Raw genomic sequence first — 21,224 nt, 5'->3', positions numbered from 1 at the left:
AAGGTTTTTCTCACAATAAGGGAAGAAATAGAATAACTTCAGCCTTTATCATTTAAACTGGTTATTTCACTACAAAATAAATCTACTCAACTCATAGTTTAGCAACTACAACCAAATATAATACCTGCAGATGAACGGCTTCTCAGCGTAGCTATAGTTTATCCGGTCTACAATAATCTGACAAGGACTGATTGAGAACTTCATGTCTCCAGAAGGTTTCTATTAGTATGTAGAAACAAAGAGGCTTTGCTGGACCTGCAGGGCGGCCCTGAGTCAACAGGGTGCAGGAGGGATCACACAGCCTCTCACACACCCCTAACTCAGGACAGATGAAAACATTGAAACAACATCTGCTTAAGAACTTTCACCAAAGCAAAACAAATGGTTCTCATCAAACCTCTCACATTCTTTATTCATCATCATGTAATTGTGTGTGTGTGCTTACGTAAAAGCTTCTATGCGCATCAACAGACGGACTTACATTTTTTGGGTGTGCACATTATGCTGTTTCACTCTACATTAGCCTTTTCGCTGCAGGAGAAGCTGGGTTGAGTGAACCTTGTGATGCGCTCCAACCAAATGTAGGCCTACATGTTCGTCTTTGTTTTCCATGTGCCTGCTCTTCCATGAGGCGAGCGCACCTGAGCTTTGAAGCTGCCCATTGCCCGAAAGAGCTGTGTCTCTGTGTGAGTGTGTGTGAGTGTGTGTGTGTGTGTGTGTGTGTGTGTGAGAGTGTGTGAGAGAGAGAGAGAGAGAGAGAGAGAGAGAGAGAGAGAGAGAGAGAGAGAGAGAGAGAAGAGGGATGCATGCATAGAGGACAAAGATAGCTTTGATCATATTGGAGTGTCACTAATGTCTTTCTCCTCTCTGCCACAACATCTGAGGCACCATCACAGGTGTGAATGAGAGTGAGGAGCACGCAGCAGAGGAAAAGCTTCTGTTTATTGTCATTTTTAAAGACAATCAGCTGAAGTTTGGTTATTTTTTATTGTTAGTTGACACCTGAGTGATGATGTTAAACATCCTGCTATCCGCACTGATGGATCCTGACAGGCGTTTGAGGAGCTTCAGAAGGAGTGAGCGACTTGCATCAATACTAGTATGTATCATCTTTGGGGCATGTTTAACATGGTTGCGTCTGTTTTGAATATGCATTTTTTTTTTTTATTATTTTCGTAAACCCTTGTGGTGAAAGCTACATCTCGATGTCTTCTTCAAACATACTATAGTATGTGTTTTCCTGTCTGAGGTATGACTGCAGGTTTTAGAGTTGTCTTGGTCCTCTTTTTGGCGTGACCTGGCCTTTCTGGAGGTCATCTTCTGCTTGCAACCCTCAAGACATGTCTGCTACTCCTGACTGGCGGTATTTTAGCCTTGTAGGATTATGTCTGGTGAGAATTAACCCCCATGACCACCTACACTGCCGCAAAGCCCTCCTCCACAGTTGAGCGAGAAAGACACAGAGGAAGTAATCATTAGAGGAGCTAGATTGAGGGAATGTGATTGCTCAGTTTGTTTGGAAAAGATAGGGTGTGTCTCTGTGTTTGTGTGCTCAAAATCACATGTACTGTAACGGTTGGCACTGAACATTTTCATAATGTCACACTGCTTCATCAGTTTTGTGTTTCTCCTGTGGCCCACTTTTAATATAGCATATATTGTTTGCTGGAAACAGAGGTAAACTGTGAAACAATACAAGCTGAGATTGTTGCATCCTGTGGGTGGGGTCTGGTTTAGGAAGTCATAGGAACTTCATTGAATGGCTTTTGTGGTTTCCTGTGAGGTAATTTATCAACCACAAACATTGCTACTTTAATGAGAAATGTTTTTAAATAAGAACACTCTGTTTACTGTATTGACTCGTTGTGTAATCTACAACGACCAAGAATTTAAATAGTAACACTAACTTTTTTAAATATTCTGCTCACATATTCTGATGTTTTGTTTCAAGGGCAGGCTTCATGTTAACTGTTTTAGACCGAATTTGACCGAGCAGCTTTTTTTTAACGGAATACAGGCTGTGGTTTTTAGCACTATCTTGAGATTGTAAAGGCTACTGTGGTCCTTGTGTAAAATACCAACACAACATTCACCATCATCACACAGTGAAAGTGAGCATTCAGCATCAGCAGGGACAGCGGCTTCGCTTCTCCTTATTGTATCCCGGACTGTTTATTCCACGGGATAACAGGGGTGGTCTTTTTTTTGCCGCGATTAAAAAGAGGTAATATGCAAGAAGTAAAAAAAACAATGAAGTAATAATACATAGGCACACAGTTTTCAACAAAACAATCATCATTAGTGGAGATTTGTCGATGTAAATTGACAATGCCCCCGTTTTTCAAGAGTCTAGCATCCCTCTTTGTATGCAATGGTCCGCTCCGCCCAGACACGACACGGCCGTTGCTCACAGAGCCGAGAGCAGGGAGAGGTTTACACAGCCTGCCATTGCTGCACACCGTCCGAGTGATGCCTACTCTTCCCAACTTTTCATCCAGAGGTTAACGTCAAAGCGAGGTGGTCTTATTTGCTTATTTTTTAACTCGAGTTTCTTCCATGACTCGATACCTGACTGGACTAACGTTAGCGTTTCCGGCAACGAAGATAAGTTAATGAACTTTGGACTTTCCACACGGCTTTTCGTGACATGTTTCCCGTCGTCCTGGATAAAATAAAATAACAACGTAGCCCGGCGTGGCGGCAGCTGGGCGAAAATTCAACTGAAAGGGAAATACCGCCCTCACCCCAAGTGATTATCAAAACAAAGACACCGACAACTTTTTAACCTGCCACTTTTGAAGCGGAATAGGAGTCTAAAATGACCTCCAAAGCTTCAAATAAGGTGGGTATCCTGGCCGGATAAGTGTTTTGTTCCAACAGTATGCTGCTGGTTTATGTAGCTAATGTCTGATAAACGGAAAAGCTAACAGTGGCTAAGGAACAGTGGTCAATTGTGCTGTAGTTGGGCTGCATAACTTTGGAGACTGTTGTTAGTAGTAATATAGTATGCCTAATGGGGATGTGTGTGAGAGAGTGTTGTTGAGTGGGTTTGGCTAAGGGTTTATTCTGAAATCATTTAGCCTACATCCAGCCATGCTGGTTGTACTGTACTAGGTTCAAAATAATCTGATTTAAACTGGCTGTTACAGTTGATAAGCCGTCACTGATAAGCCAGCTGTGTTCATAGCAGGTCTCAGCTCAACTAACTGTTGATATCTAGAGCCCAGTCTTAATAGTTTATTTTAAACAGTGGCATACAATCGCCATGTTTGCCATGTCATTTTACATGATCAAGTTTGCTAAATAAAAGTCATTTTTGAGAATATGTTTATTTTAGGTTATGTTTTTTTTTTTTGTAAATTGTGTTTTATGAAAGACTAGTGAGATGATAACAACCAGGGAGAAAGAGCCACCTCTTATCCAAAGTGTGATTTATCGTATTGTAATGCCTTTAAGTAAATTAACTTACTTTAAAATACAGAGTTATTTATAGAGTATTACTTAGAAACTATTAACCACTTTTGGGAACCCTTTCACTCACTTGGCAAGCCCCAGTTGAGGTCCCTGAAGCCCATGTTGGAGAACTACTAGCTTACTGTATGTTCTTTTCACCTGAACATCAATTGCTCATCAATCAAAAACGACTGCATGAATACCTGTCAAGCCTTGCATATTTTCTAGATTTAAATAATGCATTTGGTTTTAGTATATAAGTCATCAATGAAGCATTCCTGCATAATTAGTTGAAAACTGTAAGGTCAGCAGAGCAGTCTTGAACATATACTGTATGCTTGCAGTAATAGGTGACCTTAATTTACCTCTACAATTCCACACATGCAATGTCTTAAAAAAAACATACATTTAGTAATAGAAAAAAAAGTTGTAGTACATTTTAAATGGGTCAATCCTCAAATTAGATCTAAATATGTTTACACAGTATTAAATAGTAATTTTTTCTCAAGAGATTTCTTGTGAATGAGGAATGTGCTGTGTTTGTCTAACATATGTGGTTATATTCAGGTTTGTTTGGTTGTTCCAGTTAGACGAAACCAGGTCCGTCATGTCAGCTGGTGACGTTATGCTGTACTGTATCTGATGTCTTAGTCACACCTTGACTTACTACTGTGTTATGCTTGCACTTGGTAATGAGCCAAAAGTGTTTCCTGTGCTCATTATTAATTCCAGTGTTTCTTCTTCAATTTCGTATTCTCTATTTTTTCTCTTATTTCTATTTTCTTGGTTGTGATTAGTGGACAGCCTTGCTTTCCAAGTTTTAGTCATTTTGTTCAAGTAATTTGATGTCTCTTTCAGATGAAACGTGATGTGACGATTCATTCTCATATTCAAGAGCTGGGCAATATTGTCTGCTAGTGGAATCATAACTTATTAGTACAATAATATTATGTTATTCTTTTTACAAAAGTTTATATAGTGGGCTACGTATTGTTTAAAGTTGATTGCAACTGTGTGTATCACTATTGACCAAGCAAAATGTCCCCTTGGGGACAATATAGTATATATTTTCTTATTTTATCTCAACTACTGCACCAATGAGGTTTTCATGGAGATTTTTATTATTTTCACTTTCTATCTTGTCTAACCCTACACGCCTAGTAGAGCTGTGTCTCCACACACAAGACCTAGTGACTTTTATTCAGGGATCACTGCACTGATTAGGTAATAGTGCAAAGACAGTAGTCACATTACGCATCCACGGCTGTTCCTAGTGAGACAGACCTACCCTAACTAAATGTTGTGGTAACAGATTACATCCTGCATTGTCAGAAATAATCTGTGAAACAAGTATGACTTGCCTTTCGACTGTCTTGGCCTTTCCTGCGGTTCATCACTTATTGTCCATTATATTAACTCCCACCTGATGAGTTGTGGTAAACTGCCATAACGTCAGTATTAGTCACATACCACATGAAGCTTCAGTTAATGATCAACTCGTAATAAAATGTTGCCACGCTGTTTTTCAGGAATCTGTAGGTGTGTTGACCTCATGTCTCAGATGTCAATATAGCTATTGTTGTGCACAAGTGAAAGTGTCTAAAGGTTAGTATTATGTGTTAGTAAATATTTAGCATTCACTCAATTTTGAAAACTTTGGCAAAAACAATAAGGTGAGCAGGAAGAAAGCACTTTGTAGACGTTAACTTGACGCTGCCTTTCAGTTCATGTCATGACAGATCTACAATACAAAATATCAAGTTCTGTAATTGCTGTTTAGAGCAGGATGTGTTTCTATGAGACACAGGAAAAGGAGAGATCTTTGTTTGGTGCTAGAGTTCCTGCAACTGGCACCAAGGAGAAAGGACAGTGTTTTTAAAGCTGGGAGAAAAAGACACAGAGGAGACAGTCTGACTGTGCTGGCAGGAGATGACAGGATGACACATGAGCAGTGGAGTAACGACAAGTTAGATTAAAAAGACAGAATAATAAAATTGACTTATTTAGCAATGGTCATGATAGCTGTAAGACATTATTACCAATCATATTTGTATAGTGTCATTTAAATCTGAATTAGATTGATCACTTTATACATGGTTGTCATTTAACTGATCTAAAAACTAGTTGAAAACCAAATTAATCCACTGAAGAGTTGGCATTAACTCTTCTTCACTACAGTAAATGCTGGCCTCATTCTTCTTTGTATTTGGCCTTCAGCCATTCCTGTTAATTTTATGAATGCAACTCAAAAAGAAACATAATTCAGAGCACCAGCAGTCCCTCAAGCCTTTAGACTTGTTTTCTGAGAAGACAGACTGAAATAAGTGGAAAATGCATTTGGATGAAGGAGGTTATATTAATTAGAGTTGCACAGCGGCCAAGAACAGCTTCTATTTTGCTTTGATGATTGCACATCCCCATTTACATCAATGAAGGAGGGAAATGTAATTAGAAGAATGAGTGCTAGGGAGGAGGGAAAAAAATCCTGGTGGTGTTTTCGTTCTGTGTCCGAGGCTCCCTGTCCTTTTTGGAGAATCGGGGTTGATGTGGCAACTGATAAACGAAGGGTGGAGCAGCTAATGTCTGGCGTCTGTGACAAGGAGTTATGCCATCAGATTATAAAACATTCATCCAATCTTCTGTTGAGACACTCGCCAAAGGGCTTCGGATGCCTACATTGTAACAAATTAAATGTAGCGAAGACATTGTTCTTGCAAGATGTCCATGCGTGCAATGAGCAGTATAAGAAGGGTTATTGATATTAAATGTCACATGGAAGCTGGGTTGAAAATGTCACGGAGAACACTCTAGGGCACAATCAAGGTCATTTTTAAAACCCCTCATGGCAAACGGTGATCAGTACAGTCTGGGTCACTGTAGACAGCAGCTACTGCCCAACAGTATGATGAAGAATGAGTTGAACACCAAAAGTGTCCAGTTGCGGCCTCAGTGTAATTCTATGAGATACAAAACACACCTATACTCACTCCTTCTGACACTAACAGGCCAGTCTTTGATTTTAGGCATTTGATTCAAAGTCCTCCCAGCCCTTAAGGAGTGCAGGTGCATAGGAGGCTGTCTCTAGAATAAGAGGGCAGCCAGTTGATCATATTGAAGACAGCAGCCAGCTTCAATTTTTTGGCTAGTTTGTCCACGGCTTTGAGCTGTCTGGATCTTACCACAAGTATGTCATTTATTTTCCAAAAACAAATGTTTAGGCATAGGTCCATGGACCTTGAGATAGTTGAACTTGCATAACACATACAGAGTAAGTAGGGATGTCCTGATCAAGTTCCTGATCCGAGTAATATTGACTATCTGCCGACACAAAGTCCCAATCCGATACTTCTATTTTCCTAGATAATATAGCTGCACAGGGCACAGGAGACAGACAGGAGAGAGTTGACAACGGCTTCACTCGTGGTGTTGCTGTGCATTAAAGCGTTGTAAGTAAATACCCCTGTGTGACAGCAGACGTAATACAAAAGATGGGAATCGAGCTCAACTATAGCTGAGTAGTCAATACTGATCAGTTTAAAAATGCCTTGATCGGCCCTGATGCATCGGGACATCCCAAAGAGAAAGCTTAATTTCAGTATATGATTATGTCTAGATGCCCTGATTCATTGTTGCCCAGTTTTGTAAAAGAGAAGACAGTGGACTGTGATAGTCAAAATGTGGTCCTAGTTACTGAAGTATCACCTTCTGCTGGAGTCTCAATACAAACATTGAGAGAAAGCAGCTGTTTGTGTTGTTTCAAAGCCGGCAGACTCTGCAGGGTGGCAGTTATCAAGGGCATCTGACCTGCTTATCCTTTCATCCCTGGAGGAAAATCCCAGGCAGATACACTCAGTAGGAGGCAGGTGGGATAGCAGAGGGAGAAAAATAAGGAAAGCAGAAAATGCCTTCTGAGGGAGGAGGTGGTGTGAGGAGGGGTTATTGGAAGGGTGAAATGGAGAAAGGAAGGCGTGAGAGGGAGAGATGCACCGGCTATAATCTGAATCACATGGCCGATCTTAAAAAGACTGACTCCCCCTCCTATTATCACAGCATTAAAGCTCTTGGGCTTTTTTCATGTTATAAAGCATATTATAAACCACATCAATATCTATTTCTAAATCATTCAAATGCAACAGCAATATAGGGTGGAGTACATGTCCTTGCCCGTTGTTGGTCAATGACTTTTGTGAAAGAAAACTAGCAGTAGCCTTGCAAAACAATCAACACATATTTTTGATCATTGTGGTTTGGCAATGGCATGACATATCTTAAGGGGGACGTTATTCAAAGAAGGCTGATAATGATTGACAGTTATTTGCCTACAATTTGTTGGATGAGCGCACCACTTGCTTGGCTGTCATTGGTCTCTAGCTGGGATTTTCTGGAATAACATGGGTGTGGTTCTGAATTCTTGTTCATATTTCCCCTCAACTTTCCACCAAAATCAGTTTGTTAAGGCAGAGATTCATTCATTTGTTGGTCATATTTTTATATAGTTTTCAAGTGGATGTTTCTAGGCTTCAATCTATCAGTGAAAGCTGATCTTTCCAGATGTAGTGTGGCTGTGTGAGGCTAGACCAGAAGGGTGATGCAGGCAGAACCAAAAACACCTGAGAAGGGATTGAGCACTGGTCTGCCCAGGAAGTCCATAACACCTCTTTCTGTTGTTTAGGCAGCTTATTTGTTAGTCCCTTGTTCTTTATCAAACAGCCAGCCTATCAAAGCTAGGACACTCCATGCTAGCCCTGCATCCTTTCTAGCAGGGAAGGGCAGGTCTCTGCTGGGATTTATCATTCCCACTGCAGGCATAGGGGATTTGACACAGGGTGTGTGTGTGTGTGTGTGTGTGTGTGTGTGTGTGTGTGTGTGTGTGTGTGTGTGTGTGTGTGTGTGTGTGTGTGTGTGTGTGTGTGTGTGTGTGTGTGTGTGTGTGTGTGTGTGTGTGTGTGTGTGTGTGTGTGTGTGTGTGTGTGTGTGTGAGAGAGACTGGGTGAGAGAGAGGGGAGGGACAAGAAAGAGTAAATGTAGCAGCCGTGGCTCAGCTGGTTAGGAAAGAGAGAAAGAGGCTGGAACAGATTCATCCCAAGGCTTGTTGCCCTACATGCCTTTTATACAACACACACACACACAGCTGTGTTTTCATTTGCTTATCTTTCACAGTGTTGGGAGTACAGCACTGTCTTTTCTGTCTGGGAAACGGAGTCATCAGCCTGTGGGGGACATTGTCCTCTGATTTAGATGATATAAGGCATAATCATCACTAGCAGTGTCTATGTGTACATTTCCCAGATATCAGACTTCTGTCAAAGGAATTTGCTTCTCTTAGAAACCTTTTACAATTTAATTCATACACTCTCATCTTGTCTGACAATAGAAATGTTTTTCCAGCTAAATATAAATATATCCACATATTGAAATCTGTCTCCCCACCTTTAGATAAAACGGCACATCATTTGGTTTGATTGTATTTTTTGGTCACCCTCCTGTCTCTGTTAGTTTAACGGCTTCCTCTCTATATATACCGTATCATTTTTCTAATATTGTTTTTCTTTTATTTCTTCTAAAGTAACTCATTACATCAACCTGTGAAGAACAGGAACTGTGTATTTATTTTTATAGTGTACCAAGAACTGTCATCATCTTAACAAATCTTAAACCTGCTATTTTCAGCTTTGTACTCTGGGTTCCTTAAGCCGATAGAGTTGAAACGTGCAGTTTAATTAAGTTCAAAAACTATAATCCAGTGTGCAGTTTCTCTGCTTTTTCCTTCTTCTTTTTCTAAATCTGCTATACTTCGTCTCATTGCATAAAAAAAAAAGAGTTGACATTTACTTTATGTTTTATGTTACGTTTTCAAACATGTAAAAAAAACAAGAAACAGCAATAAATATAAAAATCAGTGTATTAAAAAGGCTGTTTAATATACCAGGTATACCTTGGCTAATAACATGACAACTCACGGTTGCCTGTGGTCATAGTAACGCACTTTTGGGCTTCAGACTTCTCAGGAGCTCAGTGGTCAGAAAGTAGTGACTTATGAAAAGATATGACAGAAATGCTGAAACATCTCAGCCCTCAACACAGTCTGAGCCAACCAACAAAACTAAAATTGGACTGAACATTACTTGGCTAACGGCTTAACAAGACTGGTTTGTAGAAGAAGGATATCCGTCACTGTGGTATTGCCCGTTTTCCAACATCATATATGTGTGATCTGGCTCTCATTCCTGGTTCACATGAAAATAAGACCAGAAGCCGCCGGTCAGCTGAGTCAGACCTGCGGGTTGTGCTCACTCTCTCACCACATCAACAGCAGACTTGCATGTTCCATTGAAATGCCTGCAAACCTTTTTTCTTTCTTCTTTTTTTTCTTCTGCACGTTAAATATAAGCTCATTTAAATTTGCATCTGTGCACATGCATGTGTGTATGTTATATATTGGGGGTTGGATGGCTCAGTGTCCCATTTAAACTTCTGTTTAAGTTTGGAAACCACAGGCCTCGAGCATCAAACATGGATAGTTCTGTCACAGATTAAAAAAGTTCACTCATAAAGATCTACACCTGTCACTCCTTTCAATCGTCTTCTGTCTGAAGTATGGGATTGGGGAGTAAAAACACAAAATGAACAGGCAGCAGCTCGCAGTTTCAGTTAATAGTATGACAGTGAGGGCTAGTGAGTGATGCAGGATGAACCACGTTGTTGTTATGCGTCTATTTCAGCGCCAATTTGCAGATGTTTCACACCTCTGAAGTGTTGGCTGCTCAAATACATTTCTGTCTTCACAGATATCAACAAAGGAAAGCTTTGATGCAGGTTGTAATGTGTTATTACAAAGATGTTCAGCAGTCAGTCCTATTTAAATTGCTTTATGTGGGCAAAACTTTGACTTGGTATCTGCAGATACTGTAAAGGATGTGGATGTGTTTATCTCATTCCTCTATCGCTTATGATGTTCACTCTCTTACTGTATGTACAATACTGAAGAACAAGATGAATAGGCTTTATTACAGATTTGTTCTTTGCACATTGTAATTACTTCATTAGGTGCATTGGGAGGTATAAGCTTCCTCTAGTGGGGGTGCAGAGGATTTCTTTTTTTAGATGTCATTAGAAGTCATTATGTATTATCTCTCTGTGCTTGTGCATCTTGTTAAAGAATGCATGCACCCCCTCCATATCTCTCATCTCCTGAGGGAATGGTAATTATGTTGCTGGTTAAGTGCTGGGAAAATGGCCGCTCCAACAGTAACTCATTAATTCACTATAGATTCTGCCCCACAACATGCCTATTGTAGCAAACTCCTCAGAAGGCTTGGGAATGCAGTTGAGTGGGCTTGGCCCCTTGTTTTATGGCACCATGTGATTGTGCAGACTATGAATTGTGGTTGAGTTGCTGAAGTTGGAAAGCTGTTGTGCAACTTGAAATGTGAAGTCATAAATGTTTTTTTATTTATGTGTCAAATATTCCAACTGCCCGCTCCAAGTTTATGTTTGAATTTTCAAATTCTGCTCTTATCACCATAATCACGTGCAGTCTTTGCAGTTACATTCTGGCAGACAAGACTCTTTACTATGTGTCCTTGCTGGTAGTAACTTACTTTGGTCATCCTATGTGTACTGTGGAGGCAGGCAAACATGAGCAGACTGAAAGACCCCTTGCTGAATCACCCCTTTGTTTAGTGTGTGTGTGTGTGTGTGTGTGTGTGTGTGTGTGGCATCATTTACAAACTCCAAGAATACCAATGTTTTTGGTTTTGCTATACACACAACACGGTCACTCCTATAACCCTTTGAGCTCTGTGCTGCTTGTCTTCTGTTCTTTTACAACTTGTTATGCTCACTTGGTGTAGGCCTAGTATGTTGCAATGAAAAGTTTGCTTTTCCATGGGCAGCTCCATGCTCATACTAGCTGAGCTGCAGTTTTACTGTCAGTTGAAAGCAAAGAAACAACACATCAAGGATTTTGAACCGACCATGGCAGTTACAGATCAAGGTGTACAGGGGTGTAAATGTACCATTATTTATTTTTTTATTTCATGTTTCTTTGATGGGTCTTTGAAATCCTTGAAATTGAAAAAAATAAGGCCTTGAAAGTTTTCACAAATAGACATGGATCATTGAACGTGTAAGAATAGAAATATATATCGCTCAACTTACACAATATATTGTTTTGCTGTGCTTTGTTAAAGAAGGCAAGGGAGCACATAGTCTGCCATCAAGTGTTGACATCTTTGTATAAGTTCTCATTGTTTTAACAGTTATATAACCTTTATCTGTGTCTCAAACTATTCTTTGTTGGGTCCTCTTAATAGGGAATTGGGCCTGGAAAGTCCTTGAAAGGTCATTGAATTTCATGTTTAATAATTTACAGACAGACAATTAAACTTAAATATGATTTAATAGGTGATGTACAAGACTGTGGGTTAATTGCTTGGTTACACTTCTGGTTGTTTTAGCTAATCAGTTTAATGTTAAGGGGTTCGATTAGAGTAAGTCTTGGTCAGTAAGGGATTCAAAGTGTTGGTATTTTAGTCAATTTAGTTTGCTGTCCAGCCCCGACTGCTTCCTCTGAGGTACTTAATAAAACTCATCTCTTGTGACAGAACGTACCTCAACACATGGCGACATATGGCTTCCGTTTATCGAGAGTCATTTACACTGCGATAAATTCTCTAAATGTTATCCGCCACATGACAGTAATCACTTATTATCATTGCCAGACCATGAACCTCGCCTTTACAGTCACTGATACTTGTCACTGATACATCCACGGAGACTTGTTTATGTTGGTTCTCTGATATTAAATCGACCCAGTCACATTATATTATCACAATTTGTTCAGTTGTTGTGTTCTCTGGCCTTGCTTTCATTGTCAGTGAGACAGCAGAAGGGAAGACAAGTCTAAATAAAACCGGGTGAGATTGAGGGAGAAAGGTCCAGAGTGTGAGGCTTGGAAGAGGTATGGGAAAGAGCTGTGTGAGAGCGCTGTGTCTCCTTATCTGCACATTCCTGTAGAGTGTATGTGTGTGTGATGGGAGGGGTTGGGTGGGAATACTGATAGTTGTATGTGCGGTGATTGGCTGAATCCAAAGGTTTCAGTGCTGGATCTGGTTATCTTTCTCAATGCCTTGGCTTACAGTTTGTTTCCACAGACACAAAAACAAAGTGTGGTGTGTGTGTGTGTGTGTGTGTGTGTTTCTACAAGTGCTTGTGTATATTTTGTATGCACATGTCTTGATACACTCCACCAGAAACAACACTTGTGTGTATCACCTTTGTGTCCTTTTAGCATTCAGTACTCCCAAATGTACTCCTTAATTTCAGCCCACTGATACTAGTGAAGAAGTAAAAGTGATAAGACAATGAATGCTGATAACTTTAGCCATTGGTTATATCAGTAAGGCTCTACTCACGATGAAACCATTTCCCACGACTGTTTAATCGATAAAGACATCAACCAAATGTGACGTCCTTTTAGGTTTTTTATTATTATTGTAAGGAAGAAAATAACTAGGGCTGTCCTCGACTAACAACATTCTTAGTCGACTAACATGCTAAATTGAGTTCCTCCACTAAGAGTCATGCAGAAGCACCACTTTAAATCTTGTGTTTAGCAAAGATGTGCTGGTAAGTTTCTTGGAAATAAGTGAGCGCATCTCTTAAAATAACTGCATTTTCACAAGAAAACCGATCACACTAAGTACAGACAGTTCCAGCCTTGGACGTTTACCACCTGCACACCCCCAAGGACAGAGTTTTTTTTTCCTTTTTTAGAAAAACATCTTGCAGCCCTTAATTAAATACACTCATCACTCTGGTAAGGGTGGGCTCCATATCCCAAGAGTGAGTGAGAAGCGCTGCCCGAGAGGCTATTTGAAAATGTGAAGTTTGTAAGAAAATCCACAGCTTGAACTAAACCAACGGAAAGAATTGTGGAAAAGTGGAAAGTCAGAATCCCACCAGAAGTTACCATTCTGTGACCTCAACACTGCCCGTCTCTCTAGGCAGAGAACAATTAGTGTGGTTGAGCTCGGATGACATTGCTGCTGGGTTAACTGCACATGAGATGCTAGCCTAGCTGTGTGTCTGGGTCAGTGGATAGCAGGGAACAGCCCACTGCACATCAGCTCTGTGGTGCAATGAAAATAATTGTGAAAGTGAAAAGTGTAGTAAAAAAGTGAAAATAATTAGAGCCTGCCCCTGACTCAGAGGCACCATTGAAGATCTCATTATTCAAGTGGAAATACATTACATTTATGATTTACATATGATTTCTTCAATCAAGCATACACTTTGCAAATGGACATTACACATTATGTTAAAAGTTAATACAATTTACAGTATAATCAAGTAAAATGTTGAGTGTGTGCGCCCTAATAGGCATGTGTCCTATATTAATTCAGCAAGCTCCTGAGTCATCCTGTTGAAAATGTAACTCAACAGAGCAGAACTGTATATAGTTCCTCATGTCTGGGGAAGAAAATCACTTTTTCATTGGGTTTTTGAACATTGAGCATAACACACAAAGTACTTTAAGCTAAGTAATCTACTTATGAACTACCAAGAACCAGGGGATTCACTTTTTCTTCCCCAATTTTGATTCTAATAGCATAACTCAGTGCCCTTTTTTTTCTGTTTCAAAATATGTAGGCTTATTCCTCACTGTAGTGTTTTTATATATATATATATATATATATATATATATATATATATATATATACATACATACATACATACATACATACATACATACATACATACATACATACATACATACATACATACATACATACATGCATACATGCATACACACACACATTTCAGACATAACTGATCTGTGGACCGATGAAATGGCAAACTCGGTTTAGATTTTTTGCACCAGTTTGACACCACACAAAGGTAAAAAAAATAATACCTGGAGTCGTCAGTGGCAGAGTTTACCACAATCCCATGTTATTCAAGGTTTTTGATAAGAATAATAATCAGATACATTGGCAGGCAGCTACAACAGTAAAACAGATGCATGTGTAAGAAACATGCTGGCTGACAACACTGTTCTCAATCCTGCTTCTTGCCATCCGTCCATTCTATCCATTTCACTCTGTCTGCCTTCATGAGACAGCAGCAGCAGACTTCAGAGGGAAGCATGCCTCAGATTAACGTTTTAATCTAAAAGCCTGGATTATAGGTTTTGTATTTTATTCCTACTCTCACTATTCTAGCAGTGTCTCTGTGTCAGATAGTTTTCAGAGGTGTGTGTGTGTGTGTGTGTGTGTGTGTGTGTGTGTGTGTTGGGACAGTCCTGGTGGAGGGGTTTGCTGTTTGAGACTAATTAAGTCAAGCATATTTGAGCATGTCAGCACAACAGTACATCATTGCTGACTGAGGCTCTGCATCATCATCGTCATCTGCCTATTGGCTACTTGCCCTCATCTGCACACCCATGTGTGTGCACACACTTGCAGCCATCTCTCCTCCCATCACAGTCACAACATGCCCTAAAAATGGCTACTTCAGCTACTGTTGAATTCATCTGTTTAATGCTGAAGGTGACTGCAGATATTTAGTTTGGTTTGTTATTTCATGTGTGCTGCACAGGATAGCAGAGTACACACTAATCTGAAAGACAGAATGTAAAAGCTTACATCAGAGGCTTTAATGCATTTGCATATGTTTGCTGTTGAGTGCTTGCCCTGCAGAAAGAACATGTGCATGTCTCTAATTATGTCTTGTTGGAGTGTACTGTTGCCTCACTTTGGGTCCGGTAAAAAGAGAAATACAGTTACCATAGATACATTTGCCCCATTGACAGGGAGAGCTGCCAGTCTAAATGTTGATCCTTAAATGTTGGTCTAAACTTTCCTGTTTTCTCTTCCAATACATGCATCTACAAAGCTTTTGTTGCAGTGTTTTGGCCTCTCTGCAGTATATCCTAATGACATTTTAAATCTATCTATTTGTGCGATTAAGTTTGGAATTTCTACCATTAACGGAGGAGTATTTGTGGTTGAACTTGTGCATGTGTGTGTTTCCAGTAGCGTCTAATGGCCATGAAGAACAAACACTAGGAACAACCGTGTGACCTTTGTGTATTTGAACACAATCTAAATCTGAAGTAAGACTTTCTTTAGGTAGCAAGTCTTAAGATGAGGTGAGCATGCATAGGAGGAATTTTCAACAGTGTTCACAGAGATTTCACTGGAAGCTGAAGCTATTTCCTGCAAACAGGAAGTGAGTGTTTTCCTGTGGGTGATGTGGCTGCTCTTGCTTACATCCTGCCTCAGGCTATCAGGGAAGAGCAGGCTCACTGACCTAAAGTTTTGTCAGGATTTTTGTCGTCATCGAGACACTCTCTGCTCCTAGCCCCATTACTCAGTATTTCTATCTTTACCTCAGAATCATCTGATGTGAATTATTCTCTCAATGGCAGAAATGTCCGTACTTTCTTTTCATTCTTGAAAACCTTTGTCCTCACTTCTCCCACATTTATATCCTGTGTTTTTGGCGAAAGCTGCATCTTAGAAGTTGTATTTGTTACGCCCACTGTGTGAAGCATTCCTGTGGTTCAGATGAAGAGAAGTTAGATGAAGGGAGGTGGTGAGTAATGGCCTGCTGGACAACCATTTCATTGGTAAAGCACTGATAAAGAGCTTGTATTATGCTTCTTCCAAACCTCCTCTCAGCTCATGATTTTACTTTTAAGATGACCTCGCTGTGTTAGTTTCCTTCATAAGTTCATTCCTTTGAATAGAAAAGAAACTCGAGGTAGTTAGAGATGTGTTTGTCTGCACACTTCTCTATGCTTTTATTGAAGAGTCAATGCCGCCAACTTTGGTATGTGACCCAGGTCCACATGTTTGTGACTGTTTGTGGCTGAATGTTCAGTGATGCTCATCAGCTGACTTCTCATTTGGTTGCAGAATGGATGGGCTTACAGTGCACAGATTCTTAAAATGATGGCAGTATGTACTCAGTCTGTGCAGTTTCTGTGTAAATGTGAATACGTTAGATGACTGATCCTGAGAGGTGTTTGTGAAGACTTGCAGGCTTGACCTGACCCTATTTATGGTAGCTTGCTGCAGCAGGTTATTATTGACCCATTTCGTCAACATTTTTCCAGTCTGTTCATCAGTATGTCAAAAGAACTGGATTGCAGATCTGCCTTTTGAAGAGCCTAAGTGAGTTGTTATCTTCTGTACTGGACTCTGTGTTATGGTGGGCCAGGCAGGGCCATGCCTGGCTGTAGCTTGAACAAAGAGGCCCTGTAGTGTTAGATCATGGCTTGTTTGTGTGTATGTGTGTGCGCGTTCAAGTACACATGTGTGTTTGGTGGCTGCTCTTTGTTTCCCAGCCCTGGGCCCTTCTGGCCAGAGCTCAAGCCTGACTAATATGGATGTATAAATACACTAGGCTGCCGTCACTTTGCGCAACATCAAGCACACCATTGTTTCACACAACTCTGTGACTTCAGAGATAAACCGCATCCTTTGTTTTCGTCAGTATTTTTTATTATTTCTTTACCCTAAAAAAATGGGGTAGGCCTCCCTCATCCACACCACCTTTTGAATTAGCTGTTGAGATTCATTCAGTTAAAGGGAATTGTTTGTTTACTTCTTACCTATCACTAAAACTTAGCTAACACATGAATTGAGCTCTGTTAAGGCCCTGTCACACATACAGAAACGTATGCCGGCGCATACGAAAATTTGTCAGAGTCCAAATACGTCCAACTTTCCATCGGATCGGAAAAGTGAACATATACAGATACGCATGTCTAACCTATTGATAGCGCATCACTTCCTAATACAAAATGTATCAGACGAATGCATAAGATATACAAAAATATGGCGTATACAAAATATCGTCAACACGCTGGTTTACGTAGATGTAAGGTATAAGTAGTATTCGTTAAGAGCTCACTGTGTTACGCTGGGGTGTGTTGTTGAACGCTGATGTTTTGAGCATGTTCAAAATTACGTGTGCTTCATAAGATATGCAGACGTTATGTTACGTTAGACATACGTGAATACGGAATACGAATATTTACCTACGTAAATATAGTGCGTAAATACCTACGTGACTACGTTAGAGGAACGTTAGATATAGGCAACGTCGACTGACGGTGAATCCTACAGCCAACTTATTGATAACTAGTGGATAACCTATTCCTACCCTATGTTAAGATTATCCCTGATGACCGAGTAACTTATTAAACGTGTTTCTACAGTACAGCTAGCGTTCAGCATTTTAGCCGTTTTTTAGCATCAGCATGACGTGAACCAGATCGCACTTTTCCAGCTCTGTTGGACAGACACTCTAATACGTTTTAAATAGGTAAGTGATACGCTATCAATGTTTGACATACGTATAATAATTAGTTGTGTATACGTCAGCTACTAACACCGCTGTGGAAAAGTTGGACGTATTTGGACACATTTTTAGCTAATTTTCATATACGCCGGCATGTTTCTGCCATACGGAACTGTGTATGTCTGGCGTGTTGGCGTAACGTCTGCGTGCTTCAAACGATCACAACGTACCCTTAATTTATATCAACCTATTGCCGATATTTCGTATGCTCCGGCATACGTTTCTGTCATACGGATATGTGTGACAGGGCCTTTACTCTTTGCTTTCTACCCTGCTTATACCTCACACTCGATCAGCTTGTCTGTTAATCATCACTTCACATTGCAGTGATTTAATTACTGGAATAATCTCATTTGAGAGACTGAGCCATAGTCCCAGTGGAGTAAATATTCTAAGCAGCCTAAGATGACAGGTTATCTCTCCTTAACCATCTTAACTGTCACCAGTTTACCTGAGTCATAAACACTGTAGCCTGTATTATTGGTATGCACATACTGTGTACACTTACTTCTACACACAACAAACTATCCCTCTGAGAATAACTAATAATAATTAATGTTGATGATGTATGAGCAATACTGTGGGATTACTATTCCTTATTTCATTGGCTACTTTGGATTTATACATTATTATTACATACATGTATAATCATTTATTAAAACAAAACCCAAAAGCATTCAAATACTAATTTGGACGTTGATTACCATGGCAACGATTAAAGCTTTGGAGTCAACCCTTAAGAAAATGACAGCACCCACTCAAATGTTAGATATAAATGTAATTGTAGCCCTACAGTCTCCTGTCTCTCTTATGACTCACATGACCTCTTACTGGTACAAGCATGTCTACGCCTTTATGGCTCATACACACTTACATACTGTAAGCCATCCCCTGCAAGCTTTATGGTCAGTGTGTAGGGGTGTGGGTGTGTATGACTTCAGTGTTTTCAGAGTGTCTTAGATTTGGTCGAGCAAAATATGTTTCCCACAAAGACTTACGAGTCCTAACAGTCTTAGCGTGGGGTATAGGGATTTAGTTTAATTGTTTGCATTCATTGGTTGATGTGTAAGAGAGGGAAAGAGACGAGGGAGCAGAAAATATATAATGACATGTCATTGAACATGTCATCTTCTACAGTTTTATGTGCCCTGTCCATTGGTACTGTATATGTATGTTGTATAAGCAGTCCGCAGCCTTGCTCCCTTCATCCTCCGCCCTCTCCCTGCCTATCAGTACAACCCCCGGTTCAAGGACAAGGCCACCTGCCTGCCTGACCACATGGTCACATGACCCCAGCACGCTGTTGCTTCTCATGGTGTAGCCCCCCCTCTGTCTGCCTGGACTGTTGGATAAATGGATGGATGAATGGATGGATGAATATATCACAAAACACTTTAGAGGAATGGATGTGTTTGGGAATGTCGGGGGGAGCCGTGGTTAAATGGGTCAGGTCCCTTCACACAATAGTGGCATTACTGTGGGAGTCTTAGGGGCAGACAAGGGAGGGAAAGGAGGGAAAAAGAGGGGGAACACCCAAGCCCTTTTGCGCCAATTATGGACATAAATAACATCCACACAGAGCTGCCATCGAAATTAGGGTCAAAGGGTTAACTGTGTATTCTAGAGGTTCAGGCCAACTGAACTGAACGGGTTTAATGGAAAAGATTGAAATACAAACGCGGAATAGAAGACCTCATTCAACCTTTATTTTAACTTGGAAATGCATTGAGGTAGAGACCTCATTTACAATATAGCTGAGTAAGTAACTACAGTAAGTGCAGCATAGGTTACTGCCTACAGGGCCAGACTAAAAACAGACCTGTGTTAGAACAGGGCAAGCGCCTGTGTTGGTGGTTGTGTGTTGTTTATGTACCGGTTAGACAATTAAATTGGATGTCCAGTTGGAGTAAGAGATTGATGCGTTTAAAGGCTTATTATACGTATGTCATAACACTGCACCGTTTGTTATACTCATAAGTGGGATTTTTACTCTGGAAAGTTATCATAGCAACAACAATATTATATTTCATAAAAACAATTAAAAGGAGAACACAAAAAAACAGGATTTAAAAACAGCTGTCCCCTTACAAAGTAATCCATCAGGAAGCGTCTTGCTGAATGAAGTTGCATTCAGCAAAATTTGAGCCAGGTGCAACCCCGCATTGTTTTGCTGCATTTACTTGAGCTGTAATTACCTGTAGGTCAAAACACTTCCTTTTGGACATACCCCCGACAGTTAAATATTGTAACTAGTGTAAACAAAGGTTATTGGGAAACAAGTGACTCTTAACCTCTTCAATTTAAATTCACAAAAATCAATCAAAGATTGTTTTCATTGTCGATTAATCCGTCATTATTTGTTTGATGAATTAGTCAATCGTTTTTTCAATAAATTGTCCGAGAATAGTTAAAAAATACCCACTCCAAGTTCCCAGAGACCAAGATGACAGATTCATATTGCTTGTTTTGTTCTATCAGTAGTCCAAAACCCAAAGATATTACATTTATTATGTCTTTTAAGATAAAGAAATGCAGCTCACATTGGAAAAGCTGGAACCAGCAAGTGATTTTGCTTGGAAATGACTCCAATTAATCAATTATTCAAAATAGACGTTTACAGTTGATCGAATAATCAACTTTTGTTCAGTTGTGTCTTTTTCCCAACAAACCTACAGCATTATGTGTCTGGCCGTGTCTAAAAACATCAGACACTCTTATCAGCTGGCTCTTGGTCTGTGTCCTCAAGACATGCAGTTGGCTACATGGGAGTGTGGACCTGTTGTGTTAAGGGAAGGTGATGACAGTAATGATCATGGTGATGTTGAAGATGATGGGTTAGGTTTGGGGATTAGATGATGATTAAGGGGTGAGGGAGTGAAATTATCACAATGGTAGGGTGTAGGGTGGACAGATGACATGGTGTGTTATTTTAAAAAGCTGATAATAGAAGTTGCAGTAAATGAGCACCCTGCCAAGTGTGGTGGTGTTTATGTCTTTCCCTTCCCCTGCCTCATTGGACTGTGCTCAGCACTCTGCCACAGACATCTGTACCATCACTCCCTGCAGGCAAGAAGACAGACAGACATACAGACAGCAGTGTTGCTTACTCAGGTGAAGGAAAGCAGAGTAAAACTGTAGTTTTAAAGCTGGGGAGATAGCACTCTGGGGGTTAAAAAAACAGTGCATTGAGACACAAATTGAGGAGTGTCTGTTTGACCTAATAGTAATAACATTATCACATTCTTATAGTTTCATATTGGGAGATTTCTAGCATTTTCAGTGCCTCATGTGGGGTAAATAAATTTAAAAAAAGGCCACAATAAAAGATGAACCCTGCATAAAGAATAACCTGTGTGATGTAACTGAATTAGAGAATGAGTGAAAGGAAAAGATGCCCG

At 40.1% G+C, this 21,224-nt stretch overlaps 1 protein-coding gene across 14 annotated transcripts in view; it reads left to right on the top strand.

Moving 5' to 3' along the window:
• The first annotated feature begins 2,420 nt into the window (after positions 1-2,420).
• The window catches only part of tjp1a (tight junction protein 1a), a 50,147-nt gene continuing 31,343 nt past the window's right edge, over positions 2,421-21,224 (top strand). For all 14 annotated transcript variants that reach the window (XM_029428661.1, XM_029428659.1, XM_029428662.1 and 11 more), the window contains exon 1: positions 2,421-2,842. In XM_029428661.1, the coding sequence (XP_029284521.1) occupies positions 2,819-2,842 (24 nt within the window). In that variant the 5' untranslated portion in view covers positions 2,421-2,818. The remainder of the gene's footprint in view (positions 2,843-21,224) is intronic.

This window comes from Cottoperca gobio, chromosome 3, assembly GCF_900634415.1.
Source record: "Cottoperca gobio chromosome 3, fCotGob3.1, whole genome shotgun sequence".
Taxonomy (NCBI): Eukaryota; Metazoa; Chordata; class Actinopteri; order Perciformes; family Bovichtidae; genus Cottoperca; species Cottoperca gobio.
Note: the sequence above shows the minus strand (reverse complement) of the source record. Positions and strands in the feature narration are given on the sequence as shown.